The sequence below is a fragment of the Gadus chalcogrammus genome, chromosome 16, assembly GCF_026213295.1.
Source record: "Gadus chalcogrammus isolate NIFS_2021 chromosome 16, NIFS_Gcha_1.0, whole genome shotgun sequence".
NCBI lineage: Eukaryota > Metazoa > Chordata > Actinopteri > Gadiformes > Gadidae > Gadus > Gadus chalcogrammus.
The window spans coordinates 2,789,781-2,817,498 of NC_079427.1; the positions used below are offsets into that span (position 1 = coordinate 2,789,781).

Below are 27,718 nucleotides of genomic sequence, written 5' to 3' on the forward strand. Positions count from 1 at the left end.
ATTCAACTCAATGGAAACAAGACCGAGGCCCTGCTCATCGGATCCAAATCCACCCTCACTAAATCACAACACACCCCAGCTCCACTCATAATTATCGATGGATTCCCAGTACCCTTCTCCTCCTAAGTCAAGAGCCTCGGCGTCATCCTGGACAACACCCTCTCATTCGCACCCCATATTCACAACATCACCCGGACTGCATTCTTCCACCTCCGCAACATCGCCAGACTCCGCCCATCACTGACCCAATCCAGCACTGAAATCCTAGTTCACTCATTTGTCACATCACGCATAGACTACTGCAACGCCCTCCTCACCGGACTCCCCACCAAACTCATCAACAGACTGCAGATCATTCAGAACTCAGCCGCCCGGATCATCACCCGCACCAAATCATCTGACCACATCACCCCTGTCCTCATTCAACTTCACTGGCTCCCAGTACACTACCGCATCCAATACAAAACCCTACTCCTCACCTACAAAGCTCTCCACAACCTAGCCCCCAGTTATCTCTGCGACCTCCTCCAAGAATACACTCCCTCCCGCTCCCTCCGCTCAACCTCTGCTGGACTACTATGTATCCCCACATCACGACTCACTACAATGGGTGCCCGGTCATTCAGCTGTTCAGCACCCAGGCTCTGGAACTCCCTCCCCCCACACATAAAACAGTCAGACACCATTACAACCTTCAAGTCACAACTCAAAACTCACCTGTTCAAACTCGCACACAACGTCTAACTGATCACTGTTTTGATTGTTTTTTTGTTTTGTTTTGTCTTGTTTTTGTTTTATTTATTTCTTATTGCTTGTTTATTTATTTATTTATTTTTTTTTTCCACAATGTCTTGTTTTTTTTTTAAATATGTATGATGACTATATGCTCTGTAAGGTGACCTTGGGTGTTTTGAAAGGCGCCTCTAAATTAAATGTATTATTATTATTATTATTATTAATTCAATATACAGGCTATATACACATTTTAGCAGGAATTTCAATAAAATAATTGAAGTATTTCTTATACCCGTTACATAGTATCGTGTTGATTGTTATTTAAAGGTAAAAATGTTATGTTCCCTCGTTACTGCTACATATTGTTGCAAGTGGCTCCGTTTTCTTTTCTTTTTTTCGTAAGTGCGCGTAGGTTGTTGCTGTGTGGAAACGGGGACGTTTCTTTTGAAGGGGGGGGAGTTATGTAACCGAGTTCCTGTTAGGGACCTTTATTTTGAAGGAGCAGAACGGAAGTGTCTGCGTGTGGGTCGCTGTTTTGACTGTGTGTTGGGAGCGCGAAAATAATAAAGAGGATCGCCCCGTGTAGAGTTGTTCGATTCTTCTTTTTTATTGCCCAATAGACACAACAATAAAACGCTCGGTTACATACATATTACTTTTTATATGCATATATACATATATATAATTATCTATATATTTATATATATATTTTTTTAGAAACATTTCCGTCAATTGATCTCTGTCTTTGTGTCATTGTCTTATTTGTTTAAGAGGAGGAGCATAACACGTAATGTCCGCTCTCTTTCAGCTTCCTTTTCACCCTCTCTCCCTGAGGTTCAAGAATGGCACTCAATAACGCCATTGTACGCAACAAGACAATCATTCAAGAAATTCTATCGGCAGATCCCCAATTCATACTTGACAAAGTGATAGAGAAAGGACTGATAACTCACCGCGAATACACCAAACTAAACTCCATCAATAAGGGGGACGCAGAGGATCTCGTTATCAAGCTCGTGGACAAACTCATTAACAAAGGAAGACAAACCGAGTTCATTGGGCTTCTGCAGGACGAGGAAGTCCTAGAAACGTATCCTAAGCTTAAAGACGTGGAATGGGAAGACAGTGGGTCTACCGCCTCATCGAGCAGTTTGAGTATTGGTAAAAGTTTTCGTCCTATTATATGTTCATTTCTATTTTAGTTCAAAAGTAAAATTGTGTTATGGGTGTCATCTATTGAATGAGATGATTCAGTACAAAATGATTACTCCCGAAACATTAGGAAAGTATTCTTCCTTGAGTGGTCCATCATCTCGATAGGTGGAACTTGACCTGCCTGTCTATGGACTGTCTTTTTTTTTTTTTTTTCTGACAATCCCTTTCTTATCCTAGGACATGGGGACCACAAGACGGTAGTAGAGCCAAGGAAAAAAACGAGAGGTTAGTGTTTTGCGTAGTGGTGCTTTGTGGCTCCCTGAATGACGTACTGTATGTTCCTCAAAAAATGCAGATTCGACCAGATACCTTGTAGACTTTGTAGACTCAACTTTACCCCTCAAACCCATTTAAATTTATCTTCAGGAAATCGAGGCTGGAAAAGAAAGAGAAGTGAATCAGAAGAAGAAGTGACCAATACGAAACCTTGCACGGTGGATGGGTCAGGTTAGCGGGTGACATCTTTTGAAAGAGATGATTGGTCTCAGGACAAAATTAAAAAAGTATATTCCTTGATTAGTCCATCATCTCGATAGGTGGAACTTGAACTGCCTGTGTGTGTGGATTGTCTTTGTCTTTTTTCCCAGGCAGCAACACTGAAACCCGCTCCGCAGGGCAGGCTCTGTCCGAGAAGCAGCTCCTGAAGGTGGCCCAAACGCTGGGACAGGAGTGGGATCAGACGGCCCTCCACCTGGGGCTGGAGACCAAAGATCTGGAGGACATCAAGGCAGAACATAGATCTGTGGCCATGCAGAAGCAGAAGATGTTGGTGCTGTGGAAGCGCCGAAGACCAGGAGAGGCCACAGCTAAGGACCTGCTGGAAGGTCTGAAAGACCTGGAGGACCTACCGGACGAGACTCGTCTGTTATTGGAAGGTAACGTACTTCAACCAAACACACACGGGCGGGCGTCATAGTGGGGGGGAAGGAGGACTGGGTACCCAGGGCCACAATGGGGTTAATAATGTCTTGACTAACTTTAAATTGGCTGAATAAAATGTTCAAGTAACTGAACTCTGTTTATTAATAAATAGTGGAGGCTCACTGTCACCCCTTATAGAAGGCGCAGAATGGTTTATTCCACCACTGCACGAGGATTCCCCAAACAGTAATACTGATTGACTGACAGCTTAAACTGGAGCACTAATTTGCTAATGATCACACTGCAGCCTGTTTTGGTGGATTACAGCTGAAGTGTTTTCACTCAATTTGATGATGAATTCCATGAAACATGACAAACATGATACATGATAGTAATGTTGCATATATTAGTGTACTTAATGTAGGCTGTAGGTTTACATGAATATCCTGTCCAGGTCATGTGGAGAATTAATTTGGGTTTTTGTGCAATTTTGAACAAACCCTTGAACCTTTATGTTTGTAAGCAGTAATCTCAGGGAGATGCAATCTAAAATTCATAGGTTAAAATAACCATGTAACCCGTCTGTAGTCGCCATTTTTCCTCAATAAAACAATAACTGGAATATAAAGAAATCAAACTGAGCAACAGGGGGGCGAATCTTACGCAGTGTGGGTAAAGAGTCAACTGTCCAGTCGGGATTTTGGGGTTTCTGAAGGTTTATTTTCTGGTATTACAAGCAAACAAAACAAATGTGCCTGACTGGGAACCTGCCGCCTCATCTCCTTGGTCTCTCTGGTACAGCTGGTAAAGAACCATGACCCTTCCCACTGCCTGTCTTACCTATTCCCTCTATGTATAGGTCAGACACCCGGTGAGCCACAGCTGCCCAATCATTTTAATTAACTTTAATTTATAATCCAAATGAGCAAACAAATATCAAATAATCATAGTTTTTAAGCAAATATATATATTAAGCAAACAAACTCAATAAATGTTTTATAATTAAATCTTATAACTGAATAGCTCAAACACCGTCTATAATGAAACCCTCCGATATAAAGCATGCATCATATTTTGTCCTGCAACATTCAACAAATATAAAACATAATCAAATGCAATCATCAAACACTAAAAAACTAGCTGGAGATACCAGCAGAGCTTAACTGAGCTACCGTCGGCTTCTATAAAAATCCGCTCCGCAGGGCAGAATATGTCCGATACGCAGCTCCTGGAGGTGGCCCAAACGCTGGGACAGGAGTGGGAGCAGGCGGCCCTCCACCTGGGGCTGGAGACCAAAGATCTGGAGGACATCAAGGCAGAACATAGATCTGAGGCCATGCAGAAGCAGAAGATGTTGGTGCTGTGGAAGCGCCGAAGACTACCAGGAGAGGCCACAGCTCATGACCTGCTGAGAGGTCTGAAAGACCTGGAGGACCTACCGGTCGAGACTCGTCAGTTATTGAGAGGTAACGTACTTCAACCAAACACACACGGGCAGGCGTCATAGTGGGGGAAAGGAGGACTGGGTACCCAGGGCCCCAATGGGGTTAATAATGTCTTAACTAACTTTAAATTGGCTGAATAAAATGTTCAAGTAACTGAACTCTGTTTATAAATAAATAGTGGAGGCTCATTGTCACCCCTTATAGAAGGCGCAGAATGGTTTATTCCACCACTGCAACAGGATTCCCCAAACAGTAATGCTGAGTGAATGATTGACTGACAGCTTAAACTGGAGCACTAATTTGCTAATGATCGCACTACAGCCTGTTCGGGTGGATTACGGCTGAAGTGTTTTCACTCAATTTGATGATAAATTCCATGAAACATGACAAACATGATACATGATAGTCATGTTGCATATATTAACAGTGTACTTTATGTAGGCTGTAGGTTTACATGAATATCCTGTCCAGGTCATGTGGAGAATTAATTTGGGTTTTTGTGCAATTTTGAACAAACCCTTGAACCTTTATGTTTATAAGTAGTAATCTCAGGGAGAACCCGTCTGTAGTGGTGATTTTTCCTCAATAAAACAATAACTGGAATATAAAGAAATCAAACTGAGCAACAGGGGGGTATAGCTCAAACACTGTCTATAATGAAACCCTCTGATATAAAGCATGCATCACATTTTGTCCTGCAACATTCAACAAATATAAAACATAATAAAATGTAATCATCAAACACTAAAAAACTAGCTGGAGGGGGATACCAGCAGAGCTTAACTGAGCTACCGTCGGCTTCTACAAAAACCCGCTCCGCAGGGCAGAATCTGTCCGATAAGCAGCTCCTGGAGGTGGCCCAAACTCTGGGACAGAAGTGGCAGCAGGCGGTCGTCCACCTGGAGCTGAAGACCAAAGATCTGGACGACATCAAGGCAAAACATAGATCTGTGGTCATGCAGAAGCTGAGGATGTTGGTGCTGTGGAAGCGCCAAAGACCACCAGGAAAGGCCACAGCTCAGGACCTGCTGAGAGGTCTGGAAGACATGGAGGACCTACCGGACAATACTCCTCTGTCATTAAGCGGTAACGTACTTCACCCACACACACGGGCGGGCGGGCGTCATAGTGGGGTATTTGGCTCATATCGAATCGCCCCTGCCTGCTACACAATGGCTGGCAATGGGTATTCACAAATTGGTCCTTAAAACAACCCTAAACGTTCGTTTTCAGAAATGTGCAACTCCCGAGTGGTTAGTGGTGTTTGTTGATGTTCCAAATCAAGGATCGTAGTCAAATACAGTTTCTGTCATGTTTAATTTGATTTCTGTTGGAACACTCATTGCTCGTTGACCGGAAACGGAAAGGCAGGCTGGTTGTAGTCTTTTTGCTCCGTTCTAGCCCTACTGTTGATGCGGAGAGTAAAATGTGTTTTCATAATTTTTTTTGTAATGCCTTACATTACAGTGTTTCAGCAAAAAGTAATGCATTACAGTAATGCTTTAATTTTGCAACACGTTACTCCAACACTGTGCCTGACGGTGGGTTTTTAGAATTATTAACAAACAATCAGCCTACTACAGTTGGTGTAAGACTACAATATTAAGTATTTCTGGTCTATGGTCTATGTACAGATTGGTTTTACACCTTATAAATGCCTAGCATTACATACCTACGTACCTTTACTTAAAACATTGGGTAAACTAGTAGTAGGCCTCCAAACATTATTGATAAAGGCTACATCAAGATGACTGACAACAGACAAAGTTTGACCGAGCTGGCCCAAGACAGAACACCTCACCGACCGTATCTCACTTGACTGAGCATAACTATATACAGTACTTATTCTTGTGGAAAAGACTTAATGTGGGATATTTTGATGATACCAAGTCTAGCAAACAAACATCTTAATGATGAGATATGTTGTGGGGGACAAGGTGGTATGACAAACGGTTTAATATTAACAGAGGTTAAGAAGAGATTAATCAATGCCTTTCGATTTCTATTCCAGGGGAACTTCAAAGGATCCGTTCTGAATTTGTGAATAGAGTTTCAAACAAAGTTATCAAAGGTCTCCTGGATGATCTTTGGCAGCAGCACGTGTTCAGTACTGAGGAAAAGGACTATATGATGGAGGACTTCAGAACAAGAGCACGTTGTCTGATCGACAGGGTGACCGCGAAAGGGGAGAGAGCAAGTCTGATAATGATTGATAGTATGAAGAAGAGGGACCCTGACTTATGCTCCACCCTGGGTCTGATCTCTTCTCCTGCTGGTGTGGGTGAGTTGTAACTATGAATGTACTTTTTAAAGAAACGTTCAGCTTTGTTTTGACAAGAGGGGAGCTTCTTTGTCCTTTAATCCACTGGGATCCAGTGATTTATTATTGTCCACTCGGGCAGGCCCGTCGCGAGAAGGCAAGCAAACCAAGCAATTGCTTGGGGCCCCAAGCTGGCCTGGGGCCCCAAGACAACGACTGGTTATGAATAAAATGCAACGAAAAACTGTGAGCGCTAGGGCCAGCGCAATGTGTTGGGGGCGCCCTCTGGTGGCGCTCTTAATTAAATTACATGAAACAAGTGTAATAAAACATGTTTACCAAACATGTTCCCAAATGGAACAGACAAGGGAGGGGACGGGGGATTGTTAGTGTGTGTTGAAACTCACTGTAGTACACAGGACAACGCGATACCCCCCCTCCCCCGCTCGGAATTCCTGTCCAGGGCGCATCTTAATGCGCTTGGGGCCCCCAAATTCATCTAAAGACTGACGATCCTTTTTCATATCCTAGGACATTGGGACGACAAGACGCTAGTAAAGCCAAAGGAACCAACGTTTTTTTCAAGGGGTAGGTGTTTTACTTAGTGCTGCTGTGTTCCTTGGCTCATCTGTGTTAATGATAGGATCAGTGTTTCCCCCAGAAAATGTCTTGCTCAAGCTAGTCAAGGAGCGGGGGGCGGAGGGGGGGGGGCGGAGGTTTTGTCTACGTTTCAATTCCATTCCAAAAGCTTTATGGCACGACCATTGTTGTGAACAGTATTACCGATGCATTATTTATCTTTATTTTTTATGCCTGATGGAAGTATGTTTTTTTCCCCTACGAGTTTTCTACTTTGTTAATGCATATGATAAAAAAATTCTATAAAAAAATACATTCTTCTTTTCTATACATTGGTAGTCAAGGCAGGGCCCTATCGTTAAGGCGGCCGCCTTAACCACAAAGTGTTGGGGGAAACACTGCCTTTTGTAGTTCGGTTCAGTTTTTTAGCCTCACCTTAACCCCTCACACCCATTTCTAAAGTGGTAATATCTACATTTTGGTCTCTCGATAGATGGAACCTGACCTGCCTGTGTGTGGATTGTCTTTGTTTATAGCCAGAGACAATAAAACCCGCTCCGCAGGGCGCAATCTGTCCAATAAACAGCTCATGAAGGTGGCTGAAATGCTGGGACAGGAGTGGGAGCAGGCGGCCATCCACCTGGAGCTGAGCATCACAGATCTGGACTGCATCCAGGCAGACAGACAGACGGATGTGGCCATGCAGAAATACAAGATGTTGGTGCAGTGGAAGCGCCAAAGACCACCAGGAGAGGCCACAGCTCAGGACCTGCTGAAAGGCCTGGAAGACATGAAGGACATACCGTTCGAGACTCGTCTGTTATTGACAGGTAACGTACCATACACACACACACACACACACACACACACACACACACACACACACACACACACACACACACACACACACACACACACACACACACACACACACAGAGTTGGGGGGGGGACTCAAAGCCTGGGATGAAAAGTTGTTTTTGGTTTCAAGGTAAATCATGTCCTAAATACCTTTTTCAAATTGGTTGAATAAAATGTTTCTTCTTAGGTCATTCTTAGACCAAAGAAACAGGGTACATGTATCATATTATTCTACAAAAGACTTGATGTAAAAGTAGCACAATGAAGCAGTCTTAACTGGCTGTTCCACTAAAAACGCTCCTGGTCTCTGATGCAATCCAACATTCATCAGTTAAAATATCCATGTAACCCGTCTAAGAAAATCCCTCATATTATAGGACTAATATGTAACATTTACGCATTAAATATACTATGTTATATATTCTGTTGAGCTGTGTACTTGCATAGTCCAAAATGTTCAAACCCAGAGATATCCATAGTTTACTTTACAGTGATGGTCTGTTGCCGTCGGTTACATGTCGATGGCGTCATATGGCCTTACCCTCTAACTTCAGAGAAACACACAAAAACAGTAATCCAGTAATGCAGTAGAGGCTTAATGTATTGAAACTAGAGCTGTCAAGCGATTAAAATATGTAATCGTGATTAATCGCATTAATGTCATAGTTAACTCGCGATTAATCGCAATTAATCACAAATTATTTTTCTATGCTAACTATCCCCTGATTTTTTTGTCCCATAATTCTTCTCATTTTAATGCTCTTATCAACATGGTGCAGTGCATCGGCTTGCCTTGTGCAAATGATTTTTTATTGATAACAACATTGGAATATACTGATCAAAACAGGACGATTCAAAAAAAGAGCCTATAGTGCAATTAAACGACTGCTTTGAACAAATGTCATTTGAACATAGCAGTCAGGCTACTGCTTCTTTGTTTTGGGCCAAAGAATTATTATTATTATTTATTTTTTTTCAATAAAATAATTGCGTTAATCGCGCGATAAAAAATTTAACGCCGTTAAATTTGGTTTGCGTTAATGCCGTTAATAACGCGTTTAACTGACAGCTCTAATTGAAACTAGGGATCGACCGATACAGATTTTTTAGGGCCGATACGATACCGATATTTTTTCATCAGCCTTAGCCGATACGCCGATACCGATTTTCTTGAGGCGATATTTAGAGCCGATACTGCTTTTGCTCCCTCAATCATAAAAACTACACTGATAACAAATGTTACAAGTCATTTATTGAACTTCAATATAAAAAACAATATTTAACAAATAGTAAAAAGAGGTGAGTTAGAACAAGTAAGAACAAGTAGATGAACAATATTTAACAAATATTAAAAACAGGTGAGGTAGAACAAGTAAAAAAAAAAAAATTGGCGAAAAGAATATCGGCGAAAATCAGCCGCATATCGGCCGATACGATACACGTAAAAACGCGAATATCGGCCGATAATATCGGCTGACCGATAATATCGGCTGACCGATATATCGGTCGATCCCTAATTGAAACGATAGGTCATTAGCAATCTAGCTCACTACGCTGTGCTACTTGGACAAGTGGCTCAGCCAGACACCAAGCTCATGCAGTGTTTTCGACAAAGAGTTTACTACCTTTCAGAAATCAGGTGGTAGTAGCAGACTTCAGGCAGGACTGGATGGAACAGCCATCCTTTTCTCTTTTATCAAGAAAATCGCCGCGGGTACGCACACGACCACGGGATAGTCGCCGCTTGTTTAGACGTGAATAGATTTGGATCAAGTTTGGCCACTAGGTGTCACCCAAATACTTAAACATAAAATCCACAATCACTCCGCTAGTAATCTCCTATGAAGGAAACACAGATTAAACCAGATTATCAGGACTCAAACAATATTACAGCGTCTTACTTTGAAGACTTGGTGGTTGCTCATTCTGGAGGAAGCTTTTGCCATTGGACTGAATATGTTAGTACTTTTGTAATGTTCTCGTGCAGTGTGTTGTAACTCTGACTTGACACCGAGTTAAACCGTAGCCAATGAAGACAGAGTCGTAGTAAGGTTGACCATTTACTGTCACAATTCCTCATTAACAGACGGTGAAAACTGCAAATAAAAGAATACAAAAATACTGAATGTACATTTGACTAAACAGCATGTTGTACATAGTTGTAAATAATAATATAAACTGTCTAACACTGTATGAAGACATTCTGATGCCAATTGCATTGATTTTAGTTTGTACACAATTGCTAACCAAAACGTTTTTAACAACACATCAAACATTATTTTTAACTAAATCCACTCTAATATATTATCTTAAACATGTCTTGCATTGATTAAACAAATTGACGGCATTGCCTCTTAGATGCTTTCATGTGGATGCTAGCGGATTACAATCAGAAGATGCACATGTCTGCCATTCCTTCTACAGAGGACAGGAAATGACGTCACAGGAAGTGACTAAACCGGAAGTGACATAATCGCAAACCTAAAACGGCAAAATAATATGAATTTATACATTGTCTTATTTTAACTGTAAAGTAATTATTCACATCCGTTTTTACATATACATATTTAAGAAATCAATGTAAGAATATTAAATGAGTGCCAGGAGAGACAACACAACTTTAATAGCAATTGCAAGAACCATCACAAATTTCTGCTTTCATAGCATGTGATGAGACAAGAAATATTTAATATCTATTAATATATTATAATATTAGCACTACCGTATATTTGTAACGGGTCGGGAGAGGACCCAAATGCAGCACACGTAGGGAGGCAGACAGTCGGTAAGGACTTTTATTTAACACAATACTTATGGACCAGTGGCGATTTCTCTAAGACTGCAAGGGAAGCTCAGCTTCCCCTAAAATTTCGAACATTAAATTGTCAAATATGTATTGTTGTGTTAACATTTCATTGACTACAAATTCGTTAAAATACGTTCATTTCGAAGACAAGTTCGATAAGAATCTTATCCAAGACTGACTCGATTTTGTTAACTTCTCATACATTCCCGTAATGTCAATGCATTAGACCGTAGAAGCCGAGCGTCCATTCACTTCAATGAGACTGCATGGAACAGTTTTTTTCATTGCCTCGAAACTCGACGGTCATTGGATAAATGCCCAGATTTGTCCCGCCCCCGGACGCTCAGCGTCTCTGGGGGTGGATGGAGCAGTGGGCTGGCCTGGGCTAGCCTGGACGCTGGGCTTCCGCGTTATGATTGGTGGATCAGTCGAAAGTCTGAATCACTTTTTGATTGACAGCTATTTTGAGATATACACAGTCACTTCACTATCTGAGTTCAGTGACAGTCCCATCGCGGATTTTGCAAGTGAATTCTAATGACAAACTGCAACACATTTCTTGGTATTTGCTTGGCGAAATTGCTTCCATTATTAATTTAACAGGGTCACAGACCATTTTCTTGAAAAGGAACGGAGGGCCGAATTGAGGTATAAATAAATTGACAACTATTTTGATGTAGGCCAAAAATGAGCTTCCCCTCTTTAAAAGACCAGCAGCCGCCACTGTTATGGACAGTTTGAAGATATCAGGCAGGGCACAGGCAGAATCCGTTGTCGGGGGCGGAAGGCATGGTGGATCATCGGGACAGAGCATGCAGGTCGGGGACAGGCAGGGTCGATACCAGGGAATCAGTCCGGAAAACGCTGGTGTGTTAAAAAGCCAACCAAAGGTTTTTCATTGTAGAGTGGGGAAAACTGAGTGAACGACAGCGTTGTGAACCACTAAAATGTAATAAAGAAAGTACTAAAATACAACGGCGCAAAATGCAGCGTTATGAAATCTAAAACACTGAATTTTACATCTATTTAAGTCAATACCCATCCACAATGAGGCGTAGTTGGGAAGCCAAGCAGCAATGACACAGCCCACCAAAGTATAGGCATTCACTACCAAACGGTCGGCCATTTCCCCAAAAAAAAGAAGCGGCAGCAATCGTACGCCCAACACACTAAGCTGGCAGAACCGACGTGCACCCAGGTCAAAATCAGAGACGTTTGTGAAAAAACAGAAAAGTCGAAAGCGTTACCGCATTATCTTGACAGCCCTTATCTATAAATAAAAATATCTCTTGTTTCAATAATGTAGCACTTAAAGCAGTTGCTAATTTTATTAATTGCATTTACTCGCATTGTATCTTCATGGTTGAACACAATTACTGTTGGTCGCTATGGACCAAAGCGTCGGCAAAATAAATGTAACGTAATGTTACTTTACATTTAATGTTAGGGTACTTCGTTGATTGTACCCTAACGTACAATTGTACCCTAACGTACAATCAACGATGATAAGGAATGTACACGATTTGAAATTGTTTGGTGGTTTGCATGACTCATGACACATGTTCCTTTCTATGGCAAACTCTAGATTATTGGACCGGCGAGGAGTTACCAAATCTATTGGAAAGATTCCTAAACCAGTTCCAGCGGTCCAACGGTAAAGTTGTTCTTTGTGGTCTTATGTTATTTGGATCATTGTTGGAGTTTCAATTGGATAGTAGGATTATTATAGAAAGCGCAAGGCGCATCTCATAGCTGCTCTAAACCGATCCGACTGATCAGAGTTCACAAAGGTTTCCACAATAAAAAAGGTTTGTTGACACTTTATTTGAAGGTATCTACATAAGAGTGTCATGTCACTGTCATAACTATGACATGACACTGTCATGAACTTGTCATAAACGGTATAAACATGTCATAAACGTTTAGGACTTCTGTCATTAAATGTCATTCGTTAATTTTTATGACAAGCTGACATTGTATGGGTTGTCTTGATTATGACAAGTTGACATTCATTGAAGTGGCATTACCAGAAGTTGACAACGTGACATTACATTTGTTTGGGATGTCTTTACAATTACAACTTGACATTAACCAGGATGGTGTTACCATAGGATGTCTCTGTCATGACAACTTGACATAAACAGAAAATGCACCTCTTTTGGTATTCATGAAATATTGATATAATGATTCTTATAATTAGATGTGCAAGGTTGCAGACCAATTCTAGCACTTGGTCAGATTGCAACATGGTCTCACAGGAATCCGTGAAATGACTACGGTCGGACGCTTAACTCGAAATCCGTGGCCACATCACGGAAAGACGCCGATATCCGTGTGTGAGCCACTTGCTCCAATGCAAGTAAATAAAAGTGTCATTTACTTGCATTGGAGCAAATTCCGTGGCCACATCACGGACAATTGAAGTGATTCCGTCAGACCACCGCGGATTTTGAGTTAAGCCCCCGCTGTGGTCAAATGTGGCACACACACAGATTGAAACGGGAGCACACACACAGATTGAAACGGGAATCTGTGTGTGTGCCACGGAATATCATTGTCATTTACTTGCATTGGAGCAACTTCCGTGGACACAACAAGGACAATTTAAGTGTTTCAGTGAGACCACCCCGGGTTTTGAGTTAAGCCCCCGTGGTCGACTCGCTCGTTGAAACGGGGATCCGTGTGTGAGCCACGGAACATCAGCGTCATTAACTTGCATTGGAGCGAATTCCGTGGCCACATCACGGAAATCGGCGTGTTTCCGTGATGTGTCCACGGATTTCGAGTTAAGTGTCCGACCGTAGGCATTTCACGGATTCCTGTGAGACCAGGTTGTCAGATAGATGTGCGACAGGATATTTCACAAAACTGGTTGTCATGAATAAATTCTCAGACCTCAAGTAAAGTGGTACCATTTTGATTTGTCATTAAGATATCATGAAGGATAGACTGGCTGTCATGACACCATTATTACAGTATAACGAATAAATCTCTCTGCGCTGTGCGGAAGAAGGACTGTGGACCACAATTGATGCTGGCTGTTCACATGTATTTAGATCTGCGTGAGCCAGAAGAAAAGTGTCACTGAGTATCTAGTACCCCATACACGGGTCAGCATTCCCCTCCTCAGTTAGGTTAGCGCAGACCGCTAATATATAGAAATATTTAACAAAATAATATGAAAATAAACAAAACAACATACTTAATGCAATTTCCTGCATTCCCAAAAACGGAAATATGACCAGCATTGATATTAAATATAGAACAGATCAAAAATTCATACCTGCATGAGACAAAAGGAAAGTGTCACTGAGCATATAGTACACCGTACACGGGTCAGCATTCCCCTCCTAGCAAACAAACACACGGGAAACCCTGTGGCACTCAGACACACGTGTATACAATAAAACTCTTAAAATGTGCCTTCACAAAGTGTATGTTGAAATGACAGCACAGCTGCATGTTCACAGCCTTAATTATAACAACTTAAGTTGCCCATTACACATTTTCATTGTCTACAAAACAAATGACATTCTCAAATGTGACGACAAAACCAACAACATCCATAGCTTTGCGCTGCATAGACGTTGCAAAACACAGACTTTTCTTAAACTTTTCTTTGTTCCTTTTCTGTGATTTGTTACTGTTACTAACTGGAGATCAGTAAGATTCTTTTTTTTTTTTTTTTTCCAATTCAATAGTTTAATAAAGATGTTTAATATCCATTAATGCATCAATTAATCTCAACACATAGGCCTGGCCTAAAGGAAAGAGCAGAGTTTATGCGTTGACTGATTCCAATTTTGTGTTGGTCCTACTATAGAATGACTTACTTCTTGTTTGGCGAATAATGCAGAACACAAGGAGCTTTAAAAAGAAAAATCACAAACTAAATCGCAATCGCACTATTGGTCAAATTAATCGCAATTCGATTATTTCCCCAAATCGTTCAACATATAATAATAACATATAATCATGTTAATCAGTATTTGGTGAAGTTTCAATAAAAGAAAGACATGTCATTTCACCCTGGTTACATACACCCCTCCTGAAGTTCACCAACATCCTGATTAAAGGATGTCTTCTCAGCAGGGACGTGCACAGGAATTTTGAGGGGCAGCTGCTCTGACCTGAAAAAAGCCCCCCCCCCCCCCTCTACTTTCTAGCGTGGTCCACATTTTCCTCGTGTCTTGAGGCTTGTGGCAACTCCTCATCTTAAAAGCCTAAAATACGAGTCTGATTAATTAATTAATTAGCCTACGCAGTGTCATCTTTATCCCAATGCAAAGTCTCTGTCTCAGAGACCCTGCTGGTTGGCTTCTTCGTAGCCAACCCTGCAGTGATGTGTGTCTTCTTTTTATTTTGTCACCTTCGTTACAGAGAATGAGAGCCACGCTGTGTCCTCCACTAAAACCCTGTCCTCCAGTGAAACCAACACCCCTGAGTCTGCTCCACAACTCCCTCAAGCAACAAACGAAGATGAAGAGGTTCAGTACTTCTAATGGTTACACAACATTACAGTCCGATTTTGACCTCTGGTGTCATATGGAGCCTCATCTCATGCAGCTTGGTGTTTCTAGGATACACCATATCCCATGAAGGCTCAACCAAAAGGCTACTGCTTGATCGTCAACAACTTTGACTTCAGCCGTTCCGGTCTGGCCCAAAGTCAACGGATGGTGACAGAAATTGATGAAGGTAGGCCTAGGGATGAGAATTGATAAGAATTTCACGATTCCGATTCCGATTCCGATTCTGCTTATCGATCCGATTCCTTATCGATTCTCTTATCGATTCTCATTGGGTGAGAAAATAAGTATAAATGTGTTTGTTTGCATTACATCTCTTTAATATCTGATCAGAAGTGCTTCTAGTATTAGGAAATTGTACATTTTCAAGACATTTTCAAGACTGAAAACAGCCAAGTAAGAGCTTGTGCCTTTTGGAATTCTAACAGTGCTCATTTGCATTCAACTTGTAACAAAATTAAACTGACATAAACAAAATGAAGCATTGATTAGACAGAGATTTATTAGATGGGCCTACCTAATAAACCGTTGGAACACACAAGACCGGAAACCATAGCAATGCTGGTAAACAAACCCCGAGAAGCCCAATCCCTATGAGAGCTCCCCACGCTACGGCCATCCGGAGGCGACAGAGCTGTTGGCCGTGATATTATATATACAATTATAATATAGTATATAATATATTATATACTATTATATATAGAGCTCCGGGAGTCGCAAACTGCAACAATCACTTTCTCCTCCATTCCGCGGTTCACCCGGACTGCACTGCACTGAGTTTGACGGCTGAACGCGGATTGGCTGTTACGTTACACATGTCACTCAGTTATCACGCTGTTGAACGCTGATTGGCTGTCATCACGAAAAAACTTGTCATCGGTTTTCTCCCGCGAAAAACTCGCCCTTATACGCGTCTCTACGTTCACTTTGTATGGGATCTTGTCGCCCCGTCGCGTTTGGTGTGAACACACACCAAACCGAACGCCGATTCTTCCTCGGCGGCGACATGTTTGCTGCGTTATGAACCAAATCAAAGCAGCGTGTGTGAGACGTCACGACGCATTTGCCGCGACCGGAACCGATAAGCGGAATCGTTAAGCAGGCTTGCTAACGATTCCAAGGAATCGGTTGACCGGTTCTCGATTCCCATCCCTAGGTAGGCCCATGCTATGCTAATACCATACTTATAGTCTCAGTCATAGTCCAGATTCTGCTTTTTTATAAATTATTCAGTATTATACAGTACATACACTCATTTTTACCATTTTTTACTATCATGTAATATTTATATCTATTGTTATCTATTTGCAAAGATTCATCCCTGGAATGTGTGTGTGTGTGTGTGTGTGTGTGTGTGTGTGTGTGTGTGTGTGTGTGTGTGTGTGTGTGTGTGTGTGTGTGTGTGTGTGTGTGTGTGTGTGTGTGTGTGTGTGTGTGTGTGTGTGTGTGTGTGTGTGCGCGCGCGCGCGTGCCCCTGGTCCCGCAGAGAGCCTGAGGCTTGTGTTCACCTGGCTGGGCTTCCAGGTGGAGGTGCTGCGGGACGCCACCAGAGACCAGATGCTCTCCTCCATGCGGGAGCTGGCCCGCAGGGACCACAGTGGGATGGACTGCGTGGTTTGCGTGGTCCTGAGCCACGGCCTGGAGGGCGGCGTGTACGGGGTGGACGGGGGGGTGGTCCGGTTGAAGGAGCTCACTGACGTCCTGAATGGGGTGCGGTGCGCCTCTCTGAGAGGGAAGCCCAAGCTGTTCTTCATCCAGGCCTGCCAGGGCAACCAGAATGAGCAGGCGGTCCCCGTCCTGGACAACAGACCCGCCCGCCCAGAGGTCAGGGACCAAACCGACGGACCCAGTAGCACTGGGGACCACACCCAGACGGACGGACCCAGCAGCACTGGGGACCTCTGCAGCGACGCCGTGGAGGAGAGTGAGTGGGTACCCACCTCGGCAGATTTCCTGACCGCCATGGCTACCACTCCCTCCTATACCTCTATGAGAGTCGATGGCCGAGGCTCCTGGTTCATCCAGTCCTTGTGCCATAACCTTGTGAAGTTGGTTCCACGGTTAGTGGAACCTACCTAAGACGTTGTCGTCTGTCATTGTATCTAGTTTCAAATTACGAAATAACTTAAGCTAATGAATTAGTAAATGTAATTTACCATAGGCTTTGCATGCTTGCACGCTTTAACTTATTTTCTTAGATTTTTAATTGTTACATATTTATTTTCTTTGTCATTATAATATACATATACAGTTGTTGTTTTATCATTTTTAATTAGTATCCTAATACTTATATCAGAAAATGAAATCCATGATTCCAAGTAAAGCTCTTTCTGACTGAAGGAATCATACTTCATAATGATTAACCGTTCACTTATAACTGACTGGGACTTGTGTGTGCTATGCTTCCCAGTGGCCAAGACTTAACCAGTATCCTGATGACGGTTCACAACGATGTGAGCAATAAGTACAACCGCAATGATGGACGCAGACAGATGTCCCAACCTCACACCTCTCTGCGGACACGTCTGGTCTTCCCCGTCCCTGAAGGCCCTCTTCCCCGTCTGCCAACCAGTCCCTACACACTAAGAGATCAAGGTACAGGAATTGTCCTAAAAGGGTACAAATGCTTTGTCCCCCCAGTGGTACCATAGCATGGTACAACACTGTACCTTAAACATTGGTACATATTTGTACCTTCTTGTCTGTACCTCTAAAAGAACATTTCTGTACCCCTAGTGACAGAAAGGTAGGAAAGGTACAGAGTTGGTCCTTAATGAGGTACAGCTGGGGGGACATGACATTATGTACCTTAAGGAGGCAAAAGTATACCCATAAATTCAAAGACAAAACTAATTACAATTATTCAGAATACATGTACATTATTTTACAGTTACGTTTATATTCTCAATTCATTGTGCCTTTCAAACAATGTATTTTTTAAAAAAAAAAACATTTAACCAGTTTTAAAATGCTGAACAAGCAGTGCAAATTACAGTAGTTAAAACAGAAAAAAAATCAACTTTTGTACTCAATAACGCTTAGGGGGTGGGGCATTGGAGCAAGGCGGGATGATTTGAATGTGGTGTAATTCTCAAATGCAACAAAGGTGAGAGTCCCTTTAAAGGGGAATATATATGTCTCACAACTGACTTTTGAAATAAAACCAATGCAGTAAATACAATGTTGAGACTTTATAGCATTTAAAAAATCTTTCTTTATTCCTCATTTATTCTCCTCAGGTCAGATCTGTTTGAGGTGCAGATATATTCAATTCAGCAGTCAATTCTGAAACAGTAAATTCATTGCAACGTTACTGTAACATCCAAGGCTTCCTCCAACAACAAATTCAATTGTCAAACTACCATTAAGAAAAAACATGGTCACACTTAATTTGAAGATATCTATCTAAGAGTGACATTTCACTGTCATAACTATGACATGACACTGTCATGAACTTACGGTATATATAAAAAATATAAACGTATAAAACTGCCATAAACGTTTATGACTTCTGCCATTAAAGGGACTCTCACCTTTGTTGCATTTGAGAATTACAGCACATTCAAATCATCCCGCCTTCCTCCAATGCCCCACCCCCTAAGCGTTATTTTTTAGAGTACAAAAGTTCTAGACTCCCATGGGTTGTGTTTAGACTCCCATGGGTTGTGTTTAGACTCCCATGGGTTGTGTTTAGTCTCCCAGGGGTCATAATATCTACCAGGGGTCTAGTAAACAAGAAATTTAGCAGGTGGCTCACTGTAATTTTATGGGCTTCGTGTGATACCGTTTTGAGGCCCCATGTTGAAGGACAGTGGTCCCACTGAGTATAAGAAAGGTGTATGAGCATTACAAACAGAGTAGCGGGACAAGTAGCGTCTGAGGCCGAAATGGGTCCCCTAATCGGACTGAATGGTGCGGTTGTTTGCCAACGGTCTGGAGGTCTTCCTGGAGCTCCAGATTAGCGGGACAACGTCGCGTCTGAGTCCGAAACGGGTCCCCTAATCGGACTTAGTGGTGCGGTTGGTTGCCAACGGTCTGGAGGTCCTGAGAATCATCCAGGGGAGCGGGACCACTTGGCTTCTGAGGCCGAATCGGGTCCCCTTGTCGGACTGAATGGTGCAGTTGGTGGCCAACACTCTGGAGGTCTTCCTAAGGCTCCAGAGGAGGGTAACTCTGTCAGTCTGAGTCCGAGATGAGTCCCCTAATCGGACTGAATGGTGCAGTTTCAGTACGCCGTGGACCACTTTGGTCTGCCATCGTCAGTCGCTACGGTCGCTACTCGCTACTGTCTGCCGTGGAATCAAAACAAACCCTCTAGTTGAGGATGCGCCTTGATGACGCGGGCCCGAATGCGCCACAAGAAGCAGACGGAAAACCTTATATGTCCATGCAGCAAACGGACAGGTCTGTCGGCCAATAAGGTCCTTCGGTCCGAAGAATTTTATTGGTTGAAGTTTTCACTAAATATTATGAGAGTGAAATAATTGTTTGTTTTTACTCCTGGTGGGTCTGTCTTGCATTTTAGAGTGTCATTACCTTATTAATACCAATTTAACCTTATCCAAAAAGGTGTAAAAATGCAACAAAGGTGAGAGTCCCTTTAATATGAGTTCAAATGTCCTTGATAAGAGACATTTAATAAATCTCTGCTTGATGTTTTTTCTTTCATTAACATGCGAGCAGGAAGCCTATTGGCTGGATCTCAGGAGGTTAAAGCATCGTATAAAGATGACTTGCATGCAGTTATTCGGATCAAATTTGTCAAGTAAAATCCTGCAGCAATTGTACGAGTGATCTTTCTTTTTCTGTTCCTGGAAGTTTCCCCAACAGAGACGAAGGGCAGGACCTCTGAACTCCTCCTCAGCTCTGAGCAGTTCAAGACTGAGAAGCTGAAGGACAGAGACAACGTTAGTCCTTCCTCTGCCCTTTAAAGGCTGCGTCGTGTTGCTGCTCCTCATTCATATCTTGTTATTCCTCTAACATTGACCTCATGCATGTGTTTTAGCCAACCATAAACGGTTATCTGGTGGGTTGTTCTGATCGGCATAGGCTCACATAAATTGATGTGAACTATCAAACGATCAGATAAGACAATGCATGCTGTGTCAGTCATATGTCATGCACCTGTTTCCTTTCTTCTATTGAATGATGTGGTCAGATATACACCATCATGGCCCCAGCCAACAGGACGCGCATGGCTCTGCTGATCACCAACATGCACTTTAAACACTTGAGTGATCGGCATGGTGCTGAGAAAGACGAGCAGGATATGAGCAAACTGCTGATCTCATTGGGATACAACGTGGAGCAACACAGAGACCTCAGTGGAGCGGTACGTTGGGCCTCACTCACACAAGAGGTTTCATGTGATCTGTGGTCCTGCGATGAGTGTTGTTGACTGATTCATGTTCTCGCACAGGAGATGGACGAGGCCGTCAAAAGGTTTTCTAAAGACCCCCGTCTGGCCACGACAGACTCTGTCTTTGTGGTCATCAGGTCCCATGGGGTGAGGGGAGCCATTTTAGGCGTCCATCACGACCAGTTCCCCATTGACAATATCTTCAAACACTTGGATTCGGCTCATTGTCCAAACCTGCTCAACAAACCCAAAGTCATCATCATCCAAGCCTGCAGAGGAGGTGTGCTTGGGTTCCTTTTTCGATTTGAACATACCATAACCATAAACCTGTTTTACCATATTTCGTTTTAAAAGATTCCCGAAACCTTTAGTGAATTACTGGTCTACTCCATTCACTGTATTCTCTTCCAGATAAAGATGGCTCTGCGATAGTCTGCGATGGGCCTGGGTCTGTCCCAGAGCAGGCCCCGGTAGTGCAGGTGGATGCGGCCCTCCCACCTCACCTGGCAGATGAAGTGGACGCAGACGTCGAGGAGGATGCTATTCGCATGGTACACAAAGAAAAAGACATGGTTTCACTTCTGTCCTGCACCGCCGGTGAGTTGATTTATTTTTGTCTGTGCTGATAAAGTTTAGTCTTCATTACAGAATAGGTTGAGGATACAAAACAACTGGAATTGTTGGAATCAGGACTTGCAAATGAACACCCATCTCTGAACAACGACTTCTAATTATCTTTTCACTCTATTCTGCAGACACGAGGTCGTATACACATAAAATCCAAGGTTCTTTTTTAATCCAACACCTTGTGGAGATCTTCAACCGCCACGCACACGAGGACCACATCGACGAACTCTTCAGAAAGGCAAGTCACCCAGATCGTTCTCGTTAGGCTGGTGTGCAGAGTGAGTGTCCTTCTCTCATGCTGACGTCTGGTTGTTTGATGGACAGCCTCACATTCCCGTCCATCCAGATAGAGCTGACCTCGACCAACAGCATGTGGTTGTTTCATCCTAGCGTGTGCTCTCCATCCCACAGGTCCTGAAGCGTTTTGAAGATGAGCCTCCTTCAGCGAGTGTAAGACAGATGGCTGTCAAAGACCGATGCACCTTAACCAGAAAGTTGTACCTCTTCCCCGGTCTTTAGAATCAGGCTCCACGATGACCGATGGGAAATGGTTTCAACACTTTACAACACTGTTGCGTAAAGTGGTGTCGGGAAAACAAACTGAAACCTTGATCCCACAGCTAATATTGCTGAAGGTGCAGTCACAATAATGACCTATTAGCATATGCTACACGTGAACCTCCTAAAATGGCGCAATTTGATTGGTTCGCTATCTCGGGATATTAGGCAATATCCCATAATTGAGATCTCAAACTCAAAATATAAGGGGTAACACTGTCGTTTTTTATTGGTCAACATAGAAAAAACATGAGGGGTAACTCGGTCGTTTTTTATCGGCCGTCATGAAATAAACATAATGGGTAACACTGTCGATATTTATCAAATAAAACATAGGGGGTAACACTGTTGTTTTTTATTGGTCGTCATGAAAAAAAACATAAGGGGTAACGCTGTTGTTTTTTATTGGTCGTCATGAAAAAAACATAAGGGGTAACACTCAGAGGCGCTGCATCCCATTAGGCATACCAGGCAATTGCCCGGGGCCCCGCAATTGCTTGGGGCCCCGGGCCACTACTAGGGGGGCCCCCTAGAGCCTAAAAAAAAAAAAAAAAATCGCTCCATACACCCCCCCCCCCCGTCAACAATCGCTCCATAACCCCCCCCCCCCCCCAATCGCTCCCCCCCCCCCCCCCCCCCTCAACAATCCTCTGCCTAGGGCCCCTGTCACGTTAAAATTGTACCGGGGGCGAAAATTGTACCGGCCTACGTCATCGTTTGTTTACATCCTGACAACCTGACAACCTGCCCTGCAACAGACGACGCGATGCAGAAAACATGTTTCCAAACGACGAAATAACATAATACAGATAGCGGATCGCTATCTGAATTATGATATATAGCGATAACACTTGTATTTGTATTGTATTTAATTGTTTAATCGAAACAATAAAGAAACTTGACCGCGAAACGGGCGATCGCGTCAAATGACGCGTCAAATCACGTAGGAAGGTTCTTGAACATTCTAGACTATGAAACCTGCTTAAAACACTCAGTTTACTAGCTAAATTCGATTAAACAATTCAATACAATGCAAATATAAAGTAAAAACAAGTGTTTTCTAGCGATCCGTTATCTGTATTATGTTTCATTAACCCTCCTACGTCATTTGACGCGATCGCCCGTTTCGCGGGCAAAACATTTGTCATTTGACGCGATCGCCCGTTTCGCGGGCAATTTTTTTTATTGTTTCGATTAAACAATTAAATACAATACAAATATAAAGTAAAAACAAGTGTTATCGCTATCCATCATAATACAGATAGCGATCCGCTATCTGTATTATGTTATTTCGTCGTTTGGAAACATGTTTTCTGCATCGCGTCGTCTGTTGCAGGGCAGGTTGTCAGGATGTAAACAAACGATGACGTAGGCCGGTACAATTTTCGCCCCCGGTACAATTTTAACGTGACACCCCCACACTCCCTAGAATCGCCCCTGTTGTTTTTTATTGGTCGTCATGAAAAAAAACATAAGGGGTAACACTGTTGTCTTTGTCAAATAAATATAAGGGGTAACACTGTCGTTTTTTATTGGTCGTCATGAAAAAAAACATAAGGGAAGTAATAGAAATACACACATACATTTTAATGTCATGTATATCCTCTTTATTGATCATTGATTATTGTGTATTGTCATGAAATAAACATAAGGGGTAACGCTGTCGATATTTATCAAATAAAACATAGGGGGTAACACTGTTGTTTTTCTTTGGTCGTCATGAAAAAAAACACAAGGGGTAACACTGTCGTTTTTATCAAATGAAACATGAGGGGTAACAGTTGTTTTTTATTGGTCGTCATGAAAAAAAACATAAGGGAAGTAATAGAAATACACACATACATTTTAATGTCATGTATATCCTCTTTATTGATCATTGATTATTGTGTATTGTCATGAAATAAACATAAGGGGTAACGCTGTCGATATTTATCAAATAAAACATAGGGGGTAACACTTGTTTTTCTTTGGTCGTCATGAAAAAAAACACAAGGGGTAACACTGTCGTTTTTATCAAATGAAACATGAGGGGTAACACTGTCGTTTTTATCAAATGAAACATGAGGGGTAACACTGTTGTTTTTTATTGGTCGTCATGAAAAAAAACATAAGGGGTAACACTGTTGTCTTTGTCAAATAAAATATAAGGGGTAACACTGTCGTTTATTGGTCGTCATGAAAAAAAACATAAGGGAAGTAATAGAAATACACACATACATTTTAATGTCATGTATATCCTCTTTATTGATCATTGATTGTTGTGTATTGTCATGAAATAAACATAAGGGGTAACGCTGTAGATATTTATCAAACAAAACATAGGGGGTAACACTGTTTTTCTTTGGTCGTCATGAAAAAAAACACAAGGGGTAACACTGTCGTTTTTATCAAATGAAACATGAGGGGTGACACTGTCGTTTTTCCATGGTCGTCATGAAAAAAACCATAAGGGGTAACACTTGTTTTTTATTGGTCGTCATGAATAAAAACATAAGGGGTAACACTTGTTTTTTATTGGTCGTCATGAAAAAAAACATAAGGGGTAACACTGTCGTTTTTATCAAATGAAACGTAAAGGGTAACACTGTCGTTTTTTATCTGTCGTCATGAAAAGCCCATAAGGGGTAACACTGTCGAAATGTGTCGACCGCTGTTGCGGTCCGGGATTATACACAGCGTTATAACAAGGATTCAGGAGGTTATTTCTAAAGGTTTACAAAGGAAAGGGACAATAAAAGAAAGCCTTCATTTTCCTCCAAAGTTACGAGTTGTCTGATATGAGGAAAGTGACGGTTTCTCCGTCAAGTGAACCGTCCGTCTTTGCTCTTTTTTTGCCAACCAGTTTACGTGCGGGATGCCAGAATCAAAGCGATAATATTCAACGTGTCTATTAATATGGCAGCAACATTTTACACCAGTTTTAGAATGTTCACTACAACAGATGTTGAACACCAACATGCTTACGTAAAATCAGCAGAGTACGGCCGTTTCTCAATTCCTAGCACGCGTACTACGGACTCGATGACTTGCAAGCACGTACTTGGCAAGTCTGTACTTCAAGCACATACTTGCGAGCACGCGAGTACGTACCTGCAATTGGAACAGCAGCGGACTCGATGACGTCACCACCTCTGCTCGTCCGTTAACTGTGCTACGGCCAGGGGCGGCCCCAGCACATTTGGCGCTCTAGGCGAGGGGGGAGGGTGTATAAAGCGATTGTTGACGGGGGGGGGGGGGGGTATGAAGCGATTGTTGACGGGGGGGGGGGGGTGTAAAGCGATTGTTGACGGGGGGGGGGGGGGGGGGGGGGGGGCGCGTGTTGTTGACGGGGAGACGTGGCCAATAAGTGTTTTTTTTTTGTTTTTGTTTTTTTTTCGCGCATTTTATATTTTGCGCCCCCCCTCTAGATGGCGCTCTAGGCGGCCGCCTGACCCGCCTGTAGGGAAGGCCACGCCTGGCTACGGCCTCATTTAGGCATATACTACTGAACAATATAAACAAATGATACAAAACAAAATCCCAGCCTCTTTCATTTTCAAATAGTATGTAAATATTCTAAATGAATAACAATTGAAAAGATATGAGTGTCCTGTCATGTGTATAAGCTATACACACACGACCTTACATATATATATTTATATATTATTATTATTATTATATTATATATTATATAAATATATATATAAGTTAAGAGTAACTTAAGCTACAGTTGTAACTTGTGCGTCTTCTCCATATTGTCCGCCCTCGTACTGCTGCGAGTGCGAAATGCATCCTGGGATTTATAGCGGGAGCAAGCACACACGAGCCACCTCCGATGCATGCTCGGTGAAACGGCGATATCGAGCACGCATCCAGAACACTTCCGGGTTTTACGACAGTACTCGCTTGATGCGTGCTTCGAATTGGAACAGTGCTCGGGCAACGACTGATGACGTTTCACGAGTCCACGAGCACGCACAAGTACGCGAATTGAGAAACGGCTAATGTCTAATATTGCCCCTTTCACACCGCCGCAAAATCGGGGCCGGTTCCGGGCCAGTTCGGAGCTAGGGCCAGGGCTTTGGTTTCACACCGCCAAAGAACCGGCTCCGGCCCCTAAAAACCGGTTCAACTCTGGCCCCACTTTAGAGCTGGGCTAGAACTAGAACCGCTTTTACGCCGGGGGCAGGGGGCGGAGTTATCCGTACCTTCATAAACAGGAAGACCAGTGTTTTAAAACACCGAAGTAAACAATGGACGTGAATCCGTGTATGGTTCTTTTTTGTTTTTTCTGATTTTGTTTTAAATCGGAATATTCAAAGAATGAACCATACACGGATTGAATCGAAGACGAAATTGTTGTTGTTGTGTTTGAAACTGGCGCGAGGGTTCTTCTGCGCGCCTAACCTGACGCTTGATCATTGTGTGGTGGGTCAACGCGCCAACGCAGCTAGATGAGTCCGTGTCCATGCAAGTGAACGGAGCGTTCCCTCTTCGTCATAACTATCAAACCAAACATCCTTCACATTCACCGAGCGAACATTATGAAAGTAAAATGCACATTTCTCGCTAAAAATGTTTCCATAAACGCATTTAATGGCGTAACTATGTTACTATTTCCACCCAGAATAAAGAAAGATGTCGGCCGTATGCTTCTGTCCAAGATCACTAGCGGAGACGTTTGTAGTGACGTCATGACGTTGCTCACGCCGGCTCTATGGCTGGCTCTGGCCGGTGTGAAACCAACCGGTTCTTAACTGGGGTAAGGCTGGAACCAGTTTGGAACTGGCCCTAGCACCAGCCCGGAACTGGCTCTCGGTTCTTTTTGGTGTGAAAGCGGCATATGAGGAGAACTGGCACTCGCGGGTTAGTTCCGGTTTTCTGGACTGGTTGCAGTAATAATCTTTGACCACTCGGGGCGCTCGTAGGCGAGTCCAGAATGAATGGGAGCCAACGGGGTTTTATCCTCAGAATCCACTTTTCTCACGATGTAATTTTAAAGTTGCTATCAAAGGGTGGGGCTAAGATAATAAACTCAGCTGAATATTGCATTTTTTAAGGTCACGTATCTGTTCTAAAAAGGCGTTAAAAACATGCGATGACGTCACACACTGTAATACTGTCAGAGGTACTGCTTTACGGCAGTTTCTAAAGCACTTCCCTTGTCCCGCAACGATAACACCAGCTGTTGGAGGTAAGGCTTTTTTTTTGCCCTAGTTACAGAGTTTTAGTGAGCTAATGTAAAAAAAAGAAATGCGCGAATGTTTTACATATGTATGTTACTTACAGAGAGTGTTTTTTCTAATCCTCACTAGTGCCGATGATAAAGCTTTTTTTTTTGGTAACGATTATGAGCCATTTCTTTCTCCTAAAATAGAAACCTGGATTAGAATCATAATTTTAAGACTGCATCAATTTAGTTTACATCAGTAAACAATCTGCTAGAGAGCAGTGTTCTGTTGTTCTCCTCATGCCTCTTCCTTTCTTGATCTCGACAGTCGGACCTTGATGCTGTGACAACGGACAAGTCTTCTTCCTCTGTCCTTTTCCCCTGCCTCTGTTCAGTATGTTCAGTGTTGTTAAATCATTTCTCTTTTTTTTTTATTAGTCACTGTTCTTATTGTGTTCTCGTTAGTGTGATGTTTGAATAAACTTGCCTGTTGCAATGTTGGTATAATGTTTGTATAATTACTGTTTTACAACTGTTACTGTTTCAATGTGACCCAGACCATATTTCTCATTTAACAAACATGTGTAGCTTATAATGTGTTGCATGGCAGAGCAATTACGGTATATTCAATGGCTTAAAAAAAAACCATCTGTAAAGATCAGTGAATGCATAGAAATCAATGACAAGTGGTGTAGATGGTTTTCCCTCTGTGCAAGGTCATTAGCCCAAGTCCTACA

At 42.5% G+C, this 27,718-nt stretch overlaps 1 protein-coding gene and 1 long non-coding RNA gene across 2 annotated transcripts; both read left to right on the top strand.

Annotated features, from left to right (window-relative positions):
• Positions 1 to 1,533: 1,533 nt before the first annotated feature.
• LOC130406728 (uncharacterized) lies at positions 1,534 to 22,389 on the top strand. Its single transcript, XM_056612415.1, has 20 exons — positions 1,534 to 1,896; positions 2,128 to 2,175; positions 2,317 to 2,397; positions 2,538 to 2,825; positions 4,014 to 4,277; positions 5,079 to 5,342; positions 6,268 to 6,537; positions 7,048 to 7,104; positions 7,632 to 7,925; positions 12,345 to 12,413; positions 15,140 to 15,246; positions 15,340 to 15,477; positions 16,777 to 17,348; positions 17,699 to 17,883; positions 20,107 to 20,195; positions 20,447 to 20,620; positions 20,708 to 20,927; positions 21,059 to 21,244; positions 21,403 to 21,512; positions 21,686 to 22,389. The coding sequence occupies exons 1-20, from the start codon at positions 1,578 to 1,580 to the stop codon at positions 21,791 to 21,793; spliced, it is 3,843 nt and encodes a 1,280-aa protein (XP_056468390.1). The 5' UTR covers positions 1,534 to 1,577; the 3' UTR covers positions 21,794 to 22,389.
• Positions 22,390 to 26,807: 4,418 nt separating this feature from the next.
• On the top strand, positions 26,808 to 27,607 carry LOC130405784 (uncharacterized). The gene is made up of 2 exons (XR_008904375.1): positions 26,808 to 27,005; positions 27,310 to 27,607. It is a non-coding gene; the product is annotated as an uncharacterized LOC130405784 (long non-coding RNA).
• Positions 27,608 to 27,718: the final 111 nt, after the last annotated feature.